This window comes from Solanum stenotomum, chromosome 3 (assembly GCF_019186545.1).
Source record: "Solanum stenotomum isolate F172 chromosome 3, ASM1918654v1, whole genome shotgun sequence".
In the NCBI taxonomy this organism is placed as follows: Eukaryota; Viridiplantae; Streptophyta; class Magnoliopsida; order Solanales; family Solanaceae; genus Solanum; species Solanum stenotomum.
Window position 1 is genome coordinate 2,769,101 of NC_064284.1, and position 21,752 is coordinate 2,790,852.

The 21,752-nt window shown below is 33.8% G+C and overlaps 4 protein-coding genes and 1 non-coding gene across 7 annotated transcripts; 2 read left to right on the forward strand and 3 right to left on the reverse strand.

Moving 5' to 3' along the window:
• Positions 1–4,655, forward strand: LOC125859887 (probable sulfate transporter 3.4). The gene is made up of 12 exons (XM_049539736.1): positions 1–400; positions 1,400–1,607; positions 2,211–2,382; positions 2,475–2,540; positions 2,621–2,734; positions 2,827–2,943; positions 3,049–3,175; positions 3,307–3,593; positions 3,694–3,884; positions 3,968–4,053; positions 4,151–4,227; positions 4,317–4,655. The coding sequence occupies exons 1-12, from the start codon at positions 19–21 to the stop codon at positions 4,482–4,484; spliced, it is 1,995 nt and encodes a 664-aa protein (XP_049395693.1). The 5' UTR covers positions 1–18; the 3' UTR covers positions 4,485–4,655.
• Positions 4,656–4,877: 222 nt separating this feature from the next.
• Positions 4,878–8,127, reverse strand: LOC125859890 (uncharacterized). Of its 3 annotated transcripts, XM_049539740.1 has the most exons (4): positions 7,613–8,125; positions 6,583–6,809; positions 5,555–5,654; positions 4,878–5,196 (listed from the first exon to the last, which is right to left on the reverse strand). In XM_049539740.1, exons 1-3 carry the CDS (start codon positions 7,834–7,836, stop codon positions 5,578–5,580), a joined length of 528 nt encoding a protein of 175 aa, XP_049395697.1. In that variant the 5' UTR covers positions 7,837–8,125; the 3' UTR covers positions 4,878–5,196; positions 5,555–5,577. The 3 variants fall into 3 exon arrangements, with proteins under 3 accessions (XP_049395697.1, XP_049395698.1, XP_049395696.1); XM_049539741.1 differs by lacking the exon at positions 5,555–5,654 and having other exon boundaries at positions 7,613–8,127; XM_049539739.1 differs by lacking the exon at positions 4,878–5,196 and having other exon boundaries at positions 5,550–5,654.
• Positions 8,128–8,731: 604 nt separating this feature from the next.
• TRNAR-UCG (transfer RNA arginine (anticodon UCG)) lies at positions 8,732–8,805 on the forward strand. Its single transcript has one exon. It is a non-coding gene; the product is annotated as a tRNA-Arg (tRNA).
• A 54-nt stretch (positions 8,806–8,859) lies between these two features.
• LOC125859886 (MAR-binding filament-like protein 1) lies at positions 8,860–14,283 on the reverse strand. The gene is made up of 4 exons (XM_049539735.1): positions 13,986–14,283; positions 11,545–11,579; positions 11,287–11,424; positions 8,860–10,876 (listed from the first exon to the last, which is right to left on the reverse strand). Exons 1-4 carry the CDS (start codon positions 14,239–14,241, stop codon positions 9,149–9,151), a joined length of 2,157 nt encoding a protein of 718 aa, XP_049395692.1. The 5' UTR covers positions 14,242–14,283; the 3' UTR covers positions 8,860–9,148.
• Positions 14,284–17,406: 3,123 nt separating this feature from the next.
• LOC125857726 (uncharacterized) lies at positions 17,407–18,197 on the reverse strand. Its single transcript, XM_049537343.1, has 3 exons — positions 17,857–18,197; positions 17,586–17,771; positions 17,407–17,509 (listed from the first exon to the last, which is right to left on the reverse strand). The coding sequence occupies exons 1-3, from the start codon at positions 18,195–18,197 to the stop codon at positions 17,407–17,409; spliced, it is 630 nt and encodes a 209-aa protein (XP_049393300.1).
• Between the last annotated feature and the right edge of the window lie 3,555 nt (positions 18,198–21,752).

Sequence of the window (21,752 nt, forward strand, 5' to 3'; positions counted from 1 at the left end):
AATTAAAACAAATAAAAAATGACTTTGAATTCGATTAAAGTGGAAGATTCATCTGGAAATACAAATGACGGAACAGAGGCTTCGTCTTCGTCTTCGCAATCGAACGGTGTACATAAGGTATGTTTGCCGCCTCACCGGACGACATTTCAAAAACTCCGGCATAGATTGTCGGAGATATTTTTCCCAGATGATCCACTTCACAGGTTCAAGAACCAAACGACGTTGAGGAAATTTGTTTTGGGTTTACAGTTTTTCTTCCCTGTTTTCGAATGGGGGCCTAAGTATAATCTTATGCTTTTAAGATCCGATATTATTGCCGGCATTACAATTGCTAGCCTTGCTATACCTCAAGGAATCAGTTATGCTAAACTTGCTAATTTGCCACCTATTATTGGGTTATGTAAGTTCCACTTCCATCCCTCTTTTTTTTCTTTTTTTTTTTTTTGTTTGTTGTTTTTCCCTCCAAATATTTTTCGCCACTAAAACAATCTTTTTTTTTTTTTTTGCTTGACAAAATTATACGGTGTATATATGTCAAATGTTACATTTTATATATCTATATCAGCATTAGATATTGAATCTCCTTTCTCTGTTTGGAATCTTTATATTAAGGCAATTGTTGCATAAAGTGGTCATGAAAAATTATCATTTGTATATAGGTAAAATATATATATATATACTTTTTGTGACGATTTAAGGCAATCAATGAAAAAATTTCATTTCTTCTAACACATGGTCACTGCTAAAATTATTACTTACTATATAGTTACGTAGAGGTTTGTTATATCATTAGGATTGGTAAGGTAAGGCAAGGCCTAGCCTCTCTTGTACTTATTCATGGTGAGGATTTTATTAATAAAAGATCGCTAGACGCTCTGTGTAGTACAAATCGTTTATTTTTTTCTAAAAAAAGCATGTTAAATGTTGCTTTACTTTTGTGACAACTAATACAATTGTCACGTAAACTCGTCGTCATGAAAAGTTCTTATTATTTTCCCCTAATTAGTAATTACCTCTAAAACATGTTTGCCGTTAAAACTATTATTTACTAGGTAAAAATGTCACTTTTTGTACAATTAAAACTATTATTTACTAGGTAAAAATGTCACTTTTTGTACAAATTAAATTTAAATATTTTGTGGAGAACCTACCTTTACTTTTTGTGACGACCAAAGAATTGTCACGTAAAGTAATTCCCTAATGCATGGTCGCTACTAAAACTATTACTTACTATGTACGAATGTTGAATTAAATTTTGAATATCCCTAGCGAGGAAACTTAGTTTTTGTGACGCTAAGCCAATTGTCAGGTAAAGTCGTGATGAAAAAAAATCTCATTTCTTGTATTGTGTAGTGATTAATATATATATGATGAAACTAATAAATTTTGTGTGACACAGATTCAAGCTTTGTTCCCCCATTAATATATTCAATTTTGGGAAGTTCAAGACATTTAGCCGTTGGACCAGTATCCATAGCCTCACTTGTGATGGGAACCATGCTCAGCCAAGCAGTTACATACAGCAAAGAGCCAGCTTTGTATCTTCAACTTGCTTTCACAGCAACTCTTATTGCAGGATGCTTGCAAGCTGCAATGGGTTTTTTCAGGTATACTACAATCTTCATTAACTATTTCCATTGTCAAGAGGTCTTAAACATATATAAATACGTGAAATGTGAGGGTTGCTCAGTTGGTTGAGGCCTTCCGTCCTTCACTTGTGGTGAAGGATCGAATCGAATATCTCTCCCTCTCCCGCCAAAAAATAAATGAAAATACACACAACAAAAAAAATGAGTTTTCAAGTGTAGGTAGTATTGGTTATGTTGTTGTAAAAAAATACTTCTTCATATGAGATTTGAGTATTTAATTTAAAGGTCTAAAATATTTCTTGTTGAAAAGATAGATGGTTTTTCTTTCTTTTTCTTTTATACTTTTTCCGTCTCAATTTATATGAGTTAATTTGACTTGACACAGAGTTTAAGAAAGAAAGTCTTTTGAATTCTGTGATCTAAAATGAGTCATAGATATTTGTGTGGTTAGAAATCATTTCATTAATGGTAAAATGAGCATTTTGAAGTTAAATTGTTACTAAATATAGAAATATGTCATTTTGTTGAGACTGAATTGAAAGAAAAGTAAGTCATATAAATTGCAAATTTCTCTAGATTTTCTTTGAGATGGAAATGGACTTAACATTCGATAACTTGCAGGTTAGGATTCATCATTGATTTTCTGTCGAAGGCTACTCTACTAGGGTTCATGGCTGGTGCAGCAGTGATTGTCTCTTTGCAACAACTGAAAGGATTGCTAGGGATAGTCCACTTTACAAACAAGATGGAAATAATACCTGTTTTGACCTCGGTTTTCGAAAACAGAAATGAGGTTAGAACCCCCCCTCCAATAATGCGTTGAGTCATATATCACGAGGACCCAAAAAATATGTGTATTGATTATTTTGCAACATCTGTTTGCAGTGGACTTGGCAAACTGTTGTTATGGGTGGTTGTTTCCTCATGTTTCTGGTGACTGCAAGGCAAATAGTAAGTGTTTTTTGGCTTATGTGAATGAGAAAGTTGCATCTTATTGTTCACTTCTAAAACAATGTTCTTCCATACAACAGAGTGCAAGAAATCCAAAACTTTTCTGGGTTTCCGCAGCAGCTCCATTAGTATCAGTTATTCTCTCAACTGTCATAGTTTACCTAATAAAAAATGAGACACACGCGATTCCAACTGTGAGTAATGTTACATGCTTCGTTTCTACTTCCATCCCTTTTTCAATTTAGACGCGAGCATGAGACTAAATATACTTAATTTTGTTGCGCAGATTGGACACTTGCCTAAGGGGATAAATCCACCATCAGTGAATAAGTTACATTTTGGTGGCCCTTTTATGGCTCTTGCTCTCAGAGTTGGCATTATAACTGGAATCTTAGCGCTCACAGTAAGTGAAAACGAACTACTGTCTACTGCTAACATTTTATATCGTCAAAGAAAGAAAGAAATGCATCGCGGAGATTAGTGAACTGACCTATATAACCCCCTGCAGGAAGGGATTGCAGTAGGAAGGACATTTGCTGCTATGGAGAACTACCAAGTTGATGGTAACAAGGAAATGATTGCTATTGGACTCATGAACATAGTTGGCTCCTGTGCTTCCTGCTTTGTCACCACAGGTACAAACTAAGCAATATTCTTCTTTTCATATTTTGCTTTCACAGATCACGGGTTTTAGTTGTCTTTAGGGTGTCAAATAGGCGAGACAAAACTTACTTGAGCTGAAATGAACTAAAATTCAATGTTGCAGGGTCATTTTCTCGATCTGCTGTAAGTTACAATGCTGGAGGAAAATCTGTTGTTTCAAATATAGTAATGGCAGCAACTGTGCTTATCACCCTGCTGTTTCTCATGCCGTTGTTCCATTACACCCCTAACGTCATCTTGGCAGCAATAATTATAACAGCAGTGATCGGGCTAATTGATTATCAAGGTGCATTCCGTTTATGGAAAGTTGACAAACTAGACTGCATCGCGTGCTTGTCTTCCTTTTTTGGTGTTCTTTTCATCTCAGTGGCTATTGGCCTACTCATAGCAGTAAGCAGCTTCTCCTCATAAATCTCAATCCCTACCTCGACGTTTCTAACTTCTCATATCTAATAATGTACTATAATTTTTGTTCATGAAAACACTTCAGGTCGGTATTTCAGTTTTCAAGATCCTATTACATGTTACAAGGCCAAATACTAATGTCCTGGGCTACATTTCGAGTACTCGTTCATTTCAAAGCCTAAGCAGATACACCACTGCTGTTAGGATTCCTTCTTTCCTTATCATAGCTGTTGAGGCTCCTTTCTACTTTGCAAATTCTACCTACCTACATGAAAGGTAAGTTTAACCTTCAAAGTTGTTGAATATTTTTTACATTAGAGTCGTATCAACCAAAAGTTAGCAACTTAATACAACTACAGGACATTGAGATGGATTCGAGAAGAGGAAGACAGGATCAAAGCCAACCAAGAACCACCAATCAAATGTGTAATTCTTGACATGACAGGTTGGTTCGAAAAACAGAACATATCTTCTGTCATGTTTTCTTTCGCGAGTAATCTAACATGTCTAGTAACAAAAAATTTGGGGGTTTCTTTCTGCAGCTGTGACAGCTATAGATACTAGTGGCATTGATACAATATGTGAACTTAGAAGAATACTTGAGAAAAGATCACTTAAGGTAAACAAATCTTTCATCTGTCAAGCTTTTGTTTTCACGGTTTCTTTCTTTTGTTGATTGTTTATGCTTTTAATTGTCTACTGTTGCAGCTTGTGCTGGCAAATCCAGTTGGAAACGTTATGGAAAAGCTGTTTAACTCGAATGCTCTTGAGGCTTTTGGGTTAGACGGATTATATCTAACAGTTTCTGAAGCTGTGGACGATATTTCGTCTTCTTGGAAACCTGAAAAGGGGCCAGCTCAACCACTAACTATATGAGATTTGTACTATGGATGGAGAGAAGAAGGATTAATAAACTGAAGTTTTGGGAGGAATTGATTTGTGTTCTAAGCTCTTCTAAGAAGAGAATTTTGATGTATATTATCTTTATCTAGGATGAGAGAAAGCATATCCATGAATGCAACCCTTGTTTGTATATAATAATTTAGGAAACCACTATCTATCTTTTTTTCTGTTTTGAGAATAACAATTATTTTTACTTGTCTGGAAAAATAAGAAGAAACTAAAAACTACTATTAAATATTAATCAGCAGATTACTCTTCACTGCCCTTCATCAATGTCTAACCTAGGTGTGGCATCAAACAATTTTCAATTACAGCATCAGAAGAACATTGACTGCAAGACTTATCATGCAATTTCAGATTAAAAAGTCTTCGAATAACAAAATGCTTTATGAATGCTTAAAATCTACATATACCTTGTCAAACACTGTCGTCCCATTAGAATTTGTTACGTCATTCTAAATCTCCTCAAGTTGTACATAAAATGTCTAAGCACAGCTCTGCTTAGCATGTTTCCTGTTCTGTTCTTCGATCTTCAAAGACAATCGACATGACTTTGCTGCCAGCAAAAGAAATAAATCTCCTCTATGAAGCTTTAGATGTCAGATCAGAAGAGAGACTTGTGAGCACCATCACAGAATCAGTAAGACAATTGTTCTTGCTGTTGCACTTCAACTCACTCAAACATCTACACATTTTAATCAGGACCCTATTTAGTTTTTGTCCAGACCATATGTCATTTGAACTTCCAATAGATGCAAAAAATCATAATATACTAGAGGCATATAGTGGTGAGTCACTCTTCTGATATGTGTGATGACTAGTTGTCAAATTAAGATTTTCTTTTTTTGACAAGTAAAGGTAATTTTATTTCATAAAAAACAGTACCAAGATGATACAGCAGATTAGTACAAACAATTAGTTACTGGAACTAGATCCCTTATATCTGGAGGAGAATTCCAGCATAGCATCAAAAAAGGCATTACACCAAATCTTAAGATGCTGAATAAATCTATTATTTTACAAAACCAATGTTTCCTCCCTACCCTTAAAGCACCTACGATTTCTTTCAAGCCATATTGTCCACACGATACAAAGGGATTTGCTCATCCATGTCTTCGTTTGCCTTATCCTCACTGACTGACCCTGCCAATCATAATTTAGATTCTCTCAGTTCAAATTGAGATTTTCTATGAACAAGCCTAACAGATAACTACAATAAAGTCGAAGGAGAACTACAACAAATGGCAGCTAATATTCTTATTCTGTTTTCTGAAGCTCACTGTTGCACCATTATGACAAATGCTAAAAATATATACACTGCTTTTGGGAAGTGGGATAAAACCCGACCTGACCCTATTCAAGCTGAAAACAGAATTATCCAGTGTTGTTAAAAGCACATGTTAATTGCTCTATGTAATTTATGCCAAACTAGCAGTATGCCAGTATCCATCAACAGCACCACTTTCTTCTACTTCGCCTCACCTCACCTCCCCTTCTTCTTTCTGCCTTTCTATCAATTAACAAGTTTATTACTGCAACTATTGCTCTAATTTATTGGCAAATCTAGTGCATCACATATTTGTACCCAAATAACAGAGAGAAGCACAAGATGTTCATAAATCATACATGCTATCTCATTTTTAGCCTATAAAATGACAAGCTACAGTCTAAGCAGTAAGCACCCATGAAAGAAGAAGTTTCACAAAGTCTACTAATATGGTAGAAGAGATTGACAAAGATCTTCATACTCTATAGTCTGTGCAATGGAAAAGAAAAATGAGGTGTTAATAACCTCTAGTGAGATCCAATAGCTAAAGCATAGATATCTCAAGCACTTCAACTTTAGAATACAAATAAATGATCCAAAACTAAAAGAGAAACAACAGTAGTTAGCATCATAATCAAAGAAGCAGCAATAATCAGGATCCTAAAGAAAAGACAAAATAGTGTGTAGAGTTGAAAGATGCCAGAACAAACTGATAGTGTTCAGGGCAATGATATGGAGAGATGATATAATGGGAGAAAGCTTTCTCAGTCAGAAATTATTCAAAATGGAGGAAAAGGAGCTTACTTGATCGAAATTTTGAAATTGGAATTTCGCGTAATTCACGTCTTATGCACAAGTATTCACCTAACAATGCCATCACTGCAAGCCCGGTAACATTCACAACCCACCACGTTATTGAAGAAGGCCAACCTCCATAGACAATACATATTAAAAGATGGACGATGTAGAGTGTTGCTGAAAAATCTAAGCACTTCTTTGCCCTCTCAATCAGATAAAGCAAAAAGGTAGCTCTGCATATTGCAACAAAAATATTCAATTATGCATGTTGAACCAGATTTATTGGAAAGTTAGGAAGTCGTTCACAGAATATAGATTTTCTCAGCGGCAACTAGCATGCGCATAAAAAGTCAAAATGGAAGTACAAATTAGAAAGATAAAAAGTATTATTTCCATATCATTGTCCACTCCTTTTTTGGCATATTTACGGTTGCATCTCCAATTTCTTTACTTCCCAAGTGTAAGTTCTTCACCGTTTCTTTTATCTTTTCCCCAACTCTTAAGTCCACCAAACATAAGAATAGAAGATATTGTAAAACGACTCAACCAGTTAAATAATTCAACGTCAATGATCATATTAATATGATGTAAAACACTGATCCAATCTCTTTAAACTCACACTGCTGAAAACATTATTATGTATGGACAATCTCTTTAAACTCCCATTGCTACACTTATTATGTATGGAGAACCTCACCAAACATATCAATGCCCAAAAAAAGTTAAGACTGCTTTCAATCAGTAATAGAAGACACAGTCAAAGATGACAATATATGATTTTCAGCAGGGAAGTCTTCCCAATTCAGATTCTTCTTTTGTTCCAGCTTGGGTCATGGGAAGGTGGATTTATGGAGCTAAACAATCATTTCTACTTAGTTATTTTCTTAACTATGCATCTATGCCCAGCATTAAGAATATTGTCCCAACATTAATTTAGATCCAAAAAAAAAAGAAAAAAGCAAAGAACTTGCTAAAACAAAAGCTTCAACTTTATGGAGAAGACACAAAAGAAGGAAAAAAAAAGCAGAAATCTCACCCTGCAAGTGAACTGAGAATAAATGAGGCAATGACGCACCATCCAGTGACGGTGGAAGCAGTAACAGTAGCATAATCAAAGAAATATACAAGACTAATTCGAGAAACACGAGTTCCAACAAGAATTGTCATGAATATCCCCAGCGTCAAATAGTATAGACATTGAAAACACACAATCTGCGCAACAATAAGCCATGGATCCCACACTGCCGTTCCATAGAACATGACTTTTTCGATCCTCTTTCACCAATAATTCCAATTCCTCTAAAAATTGCACCGAACAAACAACCAATTGATTGAGTAAATTCAAAGCAAAGAATAATTTAACAGCACTATAATCAGAAACCCTAATTTCGGCGGAAATCTGAGAAATTGAGCTGATGGAAAGTAAGATCAAAATTCTGAATCTGAAAAAAGAGCATAACAAGGATGAGTTCGGTGGCAATCGTCTCCGGTCTCCACCTAAACTCTTTTTCTTTGTAAAAGCATCGTCACAACCACATAACATTTTGTTTTATTTTATTTTTACATTTTTAAAGTTAAAATAAATTAAATAAATTAAATATTTAAAATTCAAATATTTGAAAAATATTATAAATGAGTAATTTTTTTCCATAATAATACAACAACATATTAAGGAGATTTGACAAATGTGAAATGTATGCATACATTATTTCTGTTTTCATAGATAAAATTCATATAATTTGAAACAAAAAAAGTGAAAAATGACACATATTTTACGGCTTCATTGGCCTATAGACTTTTCGATGTTGAAATTTTTGAACCCGAAACCCGTAAGAATCACTCCATTCCGATCTCTAGAACTCCCAATATGCTCAAAATATCAAATGAACACAGTCTGAGATTTTTATAACAGTACATGGCTGTTATGCACCAGAAAAACAGCAGTTGATATTTCACTAAAAAGGCCGCAATTTCCTCATTCTTTTAATTGGAATTACGAACATGAATATTTGATTGTTAGGTCTGCAAAGCAAAAGGGTTGGTAATTGTATTAAAGACATCTAATCCAAATAAATTTATTTTGTAGAAACTTCTCCAGAATTTTGTATTGCTATTGTTGCTGTAAATAAAGAGTTGGATATATACCAACATGTGAGACCGCATAGCGCAGTGGATTAGCGCGTTTGACTTCGGATCAAAAGGTCGTGGGTTCGACTCCCACTGTGGTCGACACTTTTAGCTGATTATTGTGTTTTCCACTTTTTGTAAGGAAAGATGGTGGTATCAGCTACATTTTCATTTTTATTACTGATAACATGGCACTGATAAAGTGCTTTACATTTTGTTACAATACAATTCATTCCAAATTTCGTGCATGAAAGCTGCAACATTGACTGAACATCAAGAGATGAGCCATTTGTTTCAGCAACTTCTCGCCTGGAAATGTACACTCAAAGTCGCAATACAGCTTGTTCAAATGGCAATGTCCTAATTCCGGCCTCTCTATTAATATCGCAAACAAATGAGTCAGGGACAAAAAAATAAGAAGATTATGTCATTCAGAAACAGCCAACTATGACTCCTCTTGCTTAGCAGCAGTCTTCCTCCTCCTGGTAGTTTTCTTTGCAGTTACTGTTGCCTTTACCTTTTCCTTTTCCCCAGCTTCAACTTTTTCCTCATTCTCCACTGGAACTTTTACGGAGTTTATTTGGCTCCGTAGCCGCAAAATCTCACCTTTTGCTGCTGCCATTTCATCTTCCAATTTCTTTGCTCTCTTCTCAAGACTTTCGCGTTCCTTGCCAAGTTTCATCACCAGGCTATGGGCATCTTCCAAATTTTCTTGGGCTTCTTGTGAAATTTGCTTCTGCTCAGAAACAGACTGTTGGAGAACTTCTCTCTCGTCTTCGAGGCTAGAATTACGAGAAGTAGCAAGCTCCAGCTCCTCTGCAAGTGCCAACACATTTCGGTTAATCTCGTCAAGAGATTCTGTAGCCTTTTCTAACTCGTCTTCCAGACTCTTTCGTAACTCTTTCTCTCGTGTAATTTGAGACTCCAGAAATTTTAACTCTTCTTCCAGTGTTGCAACAATGCTCTTTTCTTGTTTCAGTTCATTAGCAGCATGTTCTGCTTTCTTATAGACATCAACTAGCTCTGTCTGTAAGTTATCACGATTTTCAGAAACAGCTGCTAGTTCATCTGACATAGTGTGCATTTCTTCATTTGTTTTCTTTAGAAGCTCCCTAGTAGAGGTCAGCTCAGTAGCTAAGAGCTCTGCACCTTGTTTTGTCTCATCAATGTTCCTCTGTAATGATGTCCTTGTTTCCTCCAATTCCATCTGAAGTTTAGAAACCTCAGCTTCAAGTTTGGAGCAAAGATCCCTCGACTGCTCTAGTTGTACTGTTATATCAGAAACTTCACTTTGTGAATTCTCAAGACTTTCCTGGGTAACTTCAATCTCTTCCTTCAACTTGTTTACATTGTCCAGCTCAGCATCCATCATTCTCCTAAGGTTTTCTTTTTCTCGAGTCAGATCAGCAATTAGCACTTCATTTTTACTTGCTTCACTTAAGGCAGTGCCGAGTTGTTCCTCAAGCTGGTGTAGTCTCTTCTCTTGTTCCCCCAACAGCTTCGCATCTGAAGCCACCTTCTCATCAGAATTGGACTTGAATTCACTGTATTCCTTTTGAGTAGCATGAAGCTCTTTTTTAGATTCATCTCTCTCAAGGAGCAAAGAATTTAATTGCACATTCAGGTTGTCTTCTGATACACATTTCAACTCCAGTTCTCTCTCTCTTTTCTGGATTTCATCTTTAAGTTCTTCGATTTCTGAAGTCAAATTCATCAGCTGATCCTGGGATTGCTGATACATAGAGCTCAAACTATTTACCTCCGATTCTTTTTCAGTTAGTTTAGAGGTGCTACTCCGAAGACTCACCTCTTTATCTTTGATCTCTGTAGTGAGCAAAGTAATCTTTTCTTCAAGAACTTGTATCAAATCAAGCTTCTCTTTAAGCTCTTCCTGCAATTTCTTCTTATCCTCCTTCGTATGCATGAGGTCATTTTGAAGGCCCTTGATCTCAAATTTGAGCCCTTCAGCAATTTTTTTTTCGTTTTGCAGCTCCTGACCAAGACTTATTACTGCAGTCTTCGCCGATTTAAACTGATTAACCAGAGCTTGCCGCTCTTCACCTTCTCGCCTAATTAGCTTATTTCGATCTTCCCTTTCGTTCAGCAATTCAGACTCAAATTGCTTCTTCATTGAAACAAATGCATCTTCCTTGTCCTTCAGCTTATTTTTCATCTGAGTACACGAAAGCAGATCTTAATTAGTAAAAGCAACCCAAGAAACTAAAACTAAGTCTTTCTGCCTATAATCTTACAATTTGAAATGAACTTTAAGCTAATAGTCTAAGCATGTAAAGATCACTTGCAGGTGTTTTATGTTTAAATTGTTTGAAACAAATTCAGGCCAAATGGTGACTAATTCAGACAAGCTTGCACCCGCACCCGCACCCCCACCCCACCTTAAAATAACTATATTCTGCAGTCTCTACTGAGAAAAACGTTGCTAAAAATATATTGTACTAAGAAATGTCTCTAATAAAAAATGTTGCTAAGAATATTTTGTACCTTTAGGTGCAACAATTGCATCATGCAATAGATAAGCAATGTCGGTAAGATTACAACTGACAAAAGATATAGAGAGCTTACAGATTCAATGGTTGCATCTGAAACTGCCTTCTCATTTCGAGCCAAGGCATAAAGAGAACCAAGCACGCCTGAACCAACAACACCAAGTCCATTAAGTAGAGAAACGAAGGGAATCCCTGCACTTCCTTGGATTGTTTGCTGGTTACAAGAAAGTATTGACTGAGAGCATATAAAGCTGAGGAGAATGTAGAAATGCAAGTATACCAGAATTTATTGTCTCAATCATTTTTCAAGGAAATACTAGGTATAAATTCAGACCTCTGTTTCCTCTTTCTGCGGCTGCCCTTGAGAATCTGTATAGTATGAGAGCAGAGTTAGTCACACTGGGAAAGGTTTCAGAGGTTATAGGGGTATAAACTCTTCACTAATCTAAGTACTAACTAGTTCGCAGTATCTGGAAAAACCTTTCAGATATTGACCACAATCACAAATAACAAAATGTAAGTCATTCCAGTTAATCATCAGGAAAATTATGCTATTTATTACTAGTCATTTACCAGAACAACAAAATACAAAGCAAAAGAGATAAAATGCACTCCCTTCTGATAAATAAGCCCAGTAGTGAATAACTATGGAAAGAAGCAATGTTATCTCTGTCTCTGATATGAATATGTACTTCCTTATGCTACGTTTACATCTCCTCACCGCAACATTCAGAAGCATTTTCTTATGCTACATTACCATCTCCTCACTGCAACATTTAGAAGTGTATACTTTCACCATGACAGCCAAGGTGAAAAACGTTATCACACACAGGACCCCACTCTTCTTATCCAGATGCAGTTAACTTGCACTCTCATCCTCCCTTTTTTCCTTCCTTTCTCTCTCTCTCGTGAAATAGCAATCAGTATCGAGTGAAACAATAAGAAGAGTACTGACAAAAGAATGATGGAATAGACTCATAGATTCATAAGCGGGGAAAAGTTTCTAAGAAAATTAGAAACAGAATTTATTGGCAGGGACATCATTGATAATCTCAGTACTCTTAGATTTAACTAGAAGCAATTATTAATGGCTTTTTTTGAACTGTAAGCATTAATTTGCACATGAAGGAAGAAAAAAATTGGACAGCAAGCACTTGTGCCTCCCAGAAGTAATCTTATTAATAAAGGGGAAAACGGGAGATATCTAATCCAAATCTGAAGGAAAAATGCTATTTAGGAAACAAGTGTAATGACTATATACTATTTAGAATGCCTAAACTTGGACACTTAGGTTAGGAAACCATTGTCGATTCCAGAATATCTTAAACAACATTCTTCTCAAATACCTTTCAGAGGCAAGATAATATATTGGGCATAACCCTTAAGTCTGTCAACTGTTGACGTACTTTAGTTCCAGTGATAATAATAAGTTCAAAACCTCACATGACTCGAACTGAAAACTGCTGTTTTTCAGCCAATGAAACAAGAAAATAAGCACTTGAAATTACTGCAACCATTTTAAGTGCCAAATCAGCAGACTACCATACCTTAGATCTACCTAAGAATCGCCCAAGACTATATATCGGGGACAACCCTTAAATTTGCCAACTGTTAACATACATTAGTTCCAGCAATAAGAAGTTCAAAACCTAACATGACTCTTAACTGAAAACTGCTGTTTTTCAGCCAAGAAAATAAGCACTTGAAACAAATGCAACCATTTTAAGTGACAAATCAGCAGCAGACTACCATACATTAGATCTACCTAAAGAATCGCCAAATTTTGTTATCATTAATTTGAAGCATCTCAACTGACAGAAAAAAGAATAAATGGCAATGAAGGTAAATCCCTAAAATTAATAATATATTGTTAACTACAGTGAATTACTTCAAGAAAGTCGTATTGGTTACCATGAAGTCACTGAAATGGACCTAGCTTTCATCATATTCATGGATTCTACAGACTAAACACATGGCAACTAAAAGAAAGTAAGAACCCTTTGCTAAATCATCTTGTCATTAATTTGAAACATCACGGATAGAAAAAGAGTAAATGACAACAAAGGTAAATCCCTAAAATAAGAATCCATTGCTAACTATAGTGCAATAGTTGAAGAAATTCGTACTGCTTAACATTTAAACCGACACAGCCTTAATCATATTCATCCATTCTATTAACTAAACACATTTTGACTTAAAAGAAACGGAGAACACCTTCGCTAAATCATCTTGTCATTAATTCGAAACATCCCAGATAGAAAAAGAGTAAATGACAACAAAGGTAAATCCCTAAAATAAGAATCCATTGTTAACTATAGTGCAATAGTTGAAGAAATTCGTACTGCTTAACATTTAAGCCACTTAAATGGACCTAGCCTTAACCATAATCATCGATTCTATTAACTAAACACATTTTGACTTGAAAGAAATGGAGAACACCTTTGCTATATTATCTTGTCATTAATTTGAACTGTCATGAAGGTAAATCCTTAAATAAGAATCTATTGCTAACTACCGTGAATTAATTCAAGAAATTCGTACTGCTTAACATTTAAGCCATACCTAGCTTTTATCATATTCAATGGATTCTATTAACTAAACACATTGTGCCTTTGCTAAAAAATATTTTGTCATTAACTCGAACCCTATAAATCACAATGCAATTACTTCAAGAAATTCATTGATTCTACCAATTTAATAACACATTACTACTTAAAGAAACGGAGAACTCTTTTGATTCTTTCAACTCAAAGCAAAGGGGCAAGAATGATTAACCTGTTGACAAGCCTTCGAGAGCTCTTGCCCTCAAATTGAGAAGTGGAAGAACTGAGAAACCCACAAAAAGAATCGTTCTTCTGTTGCAGAAATCACTTTCCTTTTGATTTTCCGAGTGCAAACTTGCCATAACCGGCCTCTTCTTTCTACATCTTTGGGCATTTATTGGGCAAGAAAGCAAAGGTGTAAATTGGGAAGAACATAATGAAGAAGATGAAGCAGAAAATGGAGAATGAGGAAAACAAGAAATTGCCATTATTAAGTTAGTGGATTTCTCTTGATTTCAACTCACAAAAAGTGATAACAGATTTTCAGAGGCCAGTGATTGCTCTTATATGTTAGTACTAAAATTAAAAATTTTGAGGACCAGATTACCCTTGCTTCTAATTGTCCCAACTCCTTCTACTTTGGGAGATTTCAGTATTTTAAACTCTTTGTACTCCCTCCAAATTTAGATTTATAATTATGCATAATCAGATAAAAATTTACAATTTAGGGTAGGTAAAATTCGGGTAGAGATTATAAGATGGAATCGAATTTACTAATAATGCGAAAATTTAGGTCAAATATATTTCCATCGTAAAGATGAGCTATTGGATTAATTGAGTGGGTAGATTTTGGGTACAAATGGATTTTAATTATTTTTTAAAGAAAAAAAATTAGAGAAATGTGATGATTTTTATTGATTTCAATCAAGTATTCGATATTCATATTGAGAGTAGAGCTATCAAAAAGGGTCATCCCAGCTCCACTGGGCCCAAGCCTCGAGTGCCAAGGAATTTGAAGGGCTAGGGTGGGCTGGCCCTTCATTTGGTAGGGCTTGAAAATGCTCAACCCAACCCAACCCTAGAAGGGCCGAGGGCTAGGGCGGGCTAGCCCTTCTGTTTTTCTTTTTAATTTTTTTTTCTTTTCAAACTTATAATTCTATAACATCAAAAAATGAAAAGATTTTCAAATCAAATATGACAAACAATGATGTTGTTTCAATAATACTAACAAAAATCTAGTGTAATTAGCATGTATCTCGCATACTGGATATGCGAGTGAGATAAGAGAGTGACAAGCAAGATAGGAGGGAGCCGAGGGCGCGAGATTTGTATATGTATCCTAGACACATGCAAATCTACTTGGATAGAGTGTATCTAGAACAAATTAACCCAATTTTGAGTCCATGTATTTCGAGATACTATCTGGGTACGAAGATTTATAATATTACAACATAGCGTGTATTCAAATAATTAGATTATATACTAGTGAGATTATTGTAAATTACTCTTAAATAAAAAGTTTTGGCCCATGGGCCAACCCCGTCCTAGCCCCGATCAAGCCTCAAGGGCCAAGGGTTTATATGGGTCGAACTTATAAGCCCTAATTTTAAACGGGCTTGAAAAATCTTATCTCAACCCTACCCTAATAACGGGTAGGGTTGGGCCGGCCCCATGGGCTAAACCCATTTTGACAGCTCTAATTGAGAGTAATTAATTAAATTTAGATTTTCTTCGGCTAGATAGTTTTGCATTTTTTTGGTTGGGTAAAATGTTCACTAGTAAACGTGACTTTATAGCCCTATTAGGTTTCATGGCTAAAAGATACTTATTACTCCACTACAATTTTTATAGATTAGATGCTAGATGTATAATATCACTCGCATAATAATATAGTGATTTGAATTTCGAGAGTCAAATAATATATATTTTTTAATGGTAATATTTAGTGCATATTTTCTCCTAGACTATAATAGAGCTATATGCTAATTAGGTCTAAAATTTAGAAAGCATAATGTCATACATAATTTTACATTCAATCCACGTAATGAAGACCACGTGTCATTTTGATGAATATATGCCAAATGACAGTGGGAGCACCTTTATCCATAACCTTATCATTTTTTCCTCTTTCGAATCTAAGCCATTTTCGACATGAGCCTAAATAATCAAATGCATGATAATGTCGTTGTCGACATTTAATAAGTAGTTTTGATTATATAATTTGAAGTTAAAGATTGAAATATAAAAATTAAGTATGTTTTTAATATTTAAAGTTGCTATTTGATTATATATTTTGAAGTTAAAAATTGAAATATAAAAGTTATGTTTTTAATATTTAATGTGTTTGAAAGATACATTTTAATTTAAAAAATATTTGATTTTTTGTGAGGAAAAATCAAATGTAATTTCTCCAATCAACTATCTGAACCAGTTTTTGAAAATTTGAATTATTATTTTTAAAGATAAATTCTTAAAATTTGATTCAAAATTTTTAGTCCAATAAAATTTTAAAATCTAATTCAATATATATCCGCCTAATTCTCTCGTGAGATCACATGATTCACATATGTAGTAGATATACCTTTAATTGTTTAACTTGTAAAAATTGTGACAAACTAAAATCATCTTAAGTACTCTAATTTATATTCATCCTTTTTAATCAAATGGTCCCTTAGGTTTGGAGTAATTTTATTGTACAAATTAAGCACTTCTAGATCAACTGACAATACTCGATCTAAAATGGCTCACTTAAAAGAAGTAACAAAAATACCATATGTGTTCCACACCATTAAGTCTCAAATGAGTTTTTCTTATTAAAAAATAAATTAAAAAAATTTAAGCGATTCCCTATTTTTCCGTTTTATTTTTTTTTAGAGCTGAAATTGGACAACAAAAAGATTAAATTAAATTGGGTAAGAAAACATCTTTATTGAGGTCATTTATGTTGGCGTTTACTTGATCTTAATTGGAATTTTTTTAAGGTACAACAAAATATATATTATAATTGATTTTTATTTTTTTTCTTAAAAGGAAAAATAGTCCTATTTCTCCGAGGAAAATGTTTTGAACTTGGTTCTTAGGGTTAAAAAACTTTGTTCTAACTTCTTTATTACAACTAGTGTATATTGTCATCTCCTTCCGTATATATGAATGTACCTATTTCAATTTAAACAAACAATGTTATAAATCCCTAATTTATCGTCATGCAATGATAGGAAATCCTTTTTTTAGAGAGCCAATGCCTTAAGACAGACCCTAATAGCAGTTGTCGCCTACTTCACTGAGTTGTGGTTCTAAAAAGAAGTTTATTAATTACTTTGCTAGCTCCTGCACAATACCGTTGACTATCAATGACCTTTATATGTTGCATTCAATGAAAGGATTCAAGCAATTAAAAAAGTACTTAATAGACATAACAAACCAAGTTTTCATACAAACTGAACGGAGTTGGAAATAAACGAGAAGAACATATATTGATCAACTGCAAAATTAAACATGCATGCAGTGACCCTTTTAGGCAGACTAGATGTTCTTCTTCTTAACTAACATTACATAACTTAAATTAACATTAAAAAAAAAAAAGAAAAAAAAAAGGACATGAATGTCCATAAGCTGATCAGCGGCTATCCCCAATATAATGTAAAACTCCACTTTCACTTCCGAGCTCTCATCATTCTTCCTTGCACCGGCACCCGCTGTTCAAAGTAAGGCACCACATCATTAGATCTACATTCGGAGCTGCAAAACTCCGTATCTCTGCTCAACTACAAACATATAGTATTTATTATTATGATTCAATATATAAATTTATATGCATGTATATATATATTGCCTGTGGGAGAAGATTTCTTCATGCTCTAGGCTCTTTTTGCAGATTTTGCATCTCCGTATTTCGCGCTGCAAATATTTTTCCTTATATCCCAGCAAATGCACATGATTTTGTTGTTCTGCTCTTTGACGAAGAGTATTACGAAGAGTTTCAACATCCTCCTGAAACTCCAACTCACAGTCCATGTACCTGTATTTATATAATATATTCAGAGTATCAGAAAGAGATCGAGATATATAGTATTAAAATAGACAGATATCCAGTAAATTTCTACCGATGAATAACTCGGTATCTAGGAGAATGAATCACAAGGCGAGTGTAGTTCTCAGAATTTTGAACATCTTCAAGTGAAATGTAGGCGGCATGACCATGATTGACGCACTTAGCAAAGGGAGTCAAACTCATAGTTGGTAAGGGTTTGGAGGAAGCCAAAAGACAAGGTTGCAGAGAGTTAATAAAACCATGAGTCAAGCTTGTAGTAGCAGCAACTTCTTTCTCAATTACGACACGTGATCGTGCCCTAAACCCATCTAGAATTTCTTTTCTCCCCACATTCACTGTAGTATCAATGAACCTTTTTATAGTTTCTGCCTTTTGCTCAGCTGAATTTTCCATGAAGATGTATGAGAGTCCAACCTTAGACCATCTGTCACACAAAATTCATATATACAAGTTTTATTATCATCATGATTATACATACATATAAACAATCCATGAGAAGGGGTAACACAACAAAAATGCAACCAAAAGAAGAAAAAAACATGAGTTTATGATGTGTTTGGTACGAAAAAAAATGTTTTCCACTGGTTTTCTTAATGTGGATCTTGTGTTTGGTACGCGAAACCCTATGAATGTAGAGGGTGGAAGGTAAGGTGTGGGGTAATGGAGATGGAAGCTACGGGGGTGGGGCGGGGGGTGCTCAAGGGTGAAGGTAGTGTGTAGGATGGTGGGGATGAGAGCTATGGGGGTGGGATGGTGGAGACGGGATGGCAGGTAGGAAAAAGATGATATACGTCAGTTATGAAGATTTGTTTTATTAGTAGAGAAGTTATTTTTTTTCACCTTAAAAAAAATTGTTTTTCTAAAAAAGAAAATGTTTATCAAAAAATTTGAGTAACGAAAATTGAAAAATATTTTCATTTGTATCTAACACACCCTTAAAATTCTATATACCAAAACAAAAAGATTCACTGAATTGTAACAAGTTTGCTTCAGTTACAAAATTGAAAAGATAAGAAAAAAGAGAGAGATCAAATAACACTAATTAAAGCTCGAGAAGTACTTGTGCTGTTGTGCACATCAAAGCACAAAAGATTTGGTTTGCAAAACGTAAAATAAAGACATAAAAAACTTTGAAAACATATATTAAAAAAATGATTTAGCTACAAAATCAATTGCCCGTAGCATAACATGATCTTTTGATAAAACCTTGTTATTAATGATAGATTTTTATTGTTTAGCTACTTAAAAAAACATCCATTTTCATGTGTGTGAATCAAGAAAATTTGGCTACTAATTAATTTATATTATTTTTTTTTGTAGAAAATTACCAGGCAGACTTGGAATAAACTTGGACTTCACAAAAGTAGAACCATGGAAGTCTGAAAGTTCCCTGCAAGAATGTTTTTTAGCACTAACATTCTTTTAGTAAGAAAATGTAAAAAAATAAATGCAGCTTTCAACGTAAGTTTGTATTAATTAAAAAGAATACTACTAATAAACAACTTGAATGAATGAAAAACTGGAAGCCATACCAAAAGGTGAGTTGATTGTTCATCATTTTTTGAGAAAAAGAGAGAGTTTTATATTAGTAAAATAAATAGCTCTCTTTTTTGCTACGTGCCTAATGAGCAATATTGCCTTGGGTTAGCACCTTAATAAATACTAAACACACTCACAAAACAACAGAAAACTACTCATTACAAATTCACAGAATACACCTGTCATTTGGAAGCTAGCTATACATCAAAAATAATGAGGTAAAAAAAAAGGAATATTTTATCAAAAAAGAAGATATTATTTTATTTTAAAAAAAAAACATCTATTTCTCCATAAATTCATATATAACACGAGTAACAAGTAATTGTTACTGAACTATGTCACGCTTTTGAATGTATATAACATTTTAATGACGTTGAGTGCATATAACATTTTAATGACGATAAATTGTTATTTTTCGTTTTTTTTTTTTGAAAAATCAGTTTCAGTATTTAAATATAAAAAATCAAATGAATTTACATTGGATGAAAATTGAATTACCTATTAACAAAATGCATTATTTATCGAGATTGGGTGAATACTTTTATTCTTTTATTTTTTAAAAAAAAAAAGGTAAACATGATTTGTGCAATTAGTCACACGTATGTTACATCAAATGTGTTGTTACTTGAAGAAAACAAAATCAGTTGGTTGAGAAAGGTTTCAAAATTTGCTCAGAAACACCCGTTTTTAACCTCATTAGTTGATTCTCTTTTGTTAATTTATTACCTAGGAACTATCGACCGTTTCAAGTTTAAAATATCACCTGACTTAAAAATTATGAAAGCAGAACATTTTTTATAAATAACAAATATCTAGCTATTTTCTTTGTTTATGATGATCAATATTATGGACAATTATAACTATATGAGTTTTTAGTTTGATAATTTATGTAGTTATTAGTTAGTATGGCGTAATTAATTAAAAAAGATAGCCAACAATCATTCACGACGTTATATCAATGATTTAAAATTTTAAAGCGGGAAGAAAACCTAGGTATTATTGTTTCCTTTAATTACTCACGACCTTTAATAGTTAGATTAATTCGTTAAGTGACTAATTTAGAATTCGCCGTAATTATAGCAATGAATAATTTTATAGTTACAATGTCGATGATTAATTTACGTCGTAATTATTATATCAACGATTGTTCAAATTGTTATGTCAATGATCATTTTATGATGTTATAGTGCCAATGATCATTTTATGTCAACAGTTATTTGCGTCGTTATGTCAATAATTTGAAAATCTGATCGAATTGGAAGAAAACCTAGTTATTATAGTTTTCTTTAATTATTAACGATCTTTTAACTGTTAAGCCTAGTTGTTATTATTATTATTATTATTTCATTTAATTACTAATGACCTTTAACTATTAGATTAGTTGGTAAAGTGACTAATTAAGAACTCATGGTAATTGTGTCAACGATCATCTTTTATCGTTGCAATGTCAACGATCAATTTACAGTGTTACTATGTTAATGATTACTCGTGTCGTTTGTCAATGATTATTTGTGTCGTTATGTTAACAATCATTTCATGACGTTATAATGCAATGATCAATTTATGTCGTTATTATGTCAACAGTTATTTGTGTAGTTATATCAACAATTTGAGAATCTGATTGAAGTAGACTAAAATTTAGTTACTAGTGTTTTCTTTAATTACTAACGACATTTAACCGTTAGATTAGTTAGTTAAGCGACTATGACCTAGGGGTAATTATGTCAACAATTATTTTTTGTCGTTACATATGTCCGCGATTACTCATGACATTATGCCAATGTCGTTATTATGTCCACGATTACTCGTGTCGTTATGCCAATGATAATTTTATGTCATTATTACGTCAATAATTATTTGTGTCTTCTCACGTCTAGGATTAGAGAAATCATTAATAATTGTATTGATGAATAAAATTATTGAGTACATACTCCTTATATGGGGAGACAATTGTAGAGTCATGAGTTAATTATACTTTGAGTCCTACTATAATAATAAAACAATTATAAATAATCTAATCTTAGGTGGAATATAATCCTAATCGTAATCTAATCCTAGTCGACTTCAGCTAATACAATAAGTAGCGGCCTAGTCGATATATATAAGTAGTTTAATCCTAGTGTGACTCTAATTCTACAACAGTGTTGTAAACACGTCAGTCAGTTTTGTTGGACCTGTTACTTTGACATGTTTCAATCATCAGCTTTCTTCATCTTCTACACTTCCCCTCAAACTAGAGAGTAGAGGAACAGTTAACCTAGCTTGCTTTGAATACCCATCAAAAACTTGTTTTGCCAATGCTTTGGTATGAATATAATGTTAGGTCGTTGCTTGTGATAGTTTATCTACAGATTGATATGAGTAGTCCCACTAGTAAAAACACTTAAGCGCAATATGATAATTCCTACC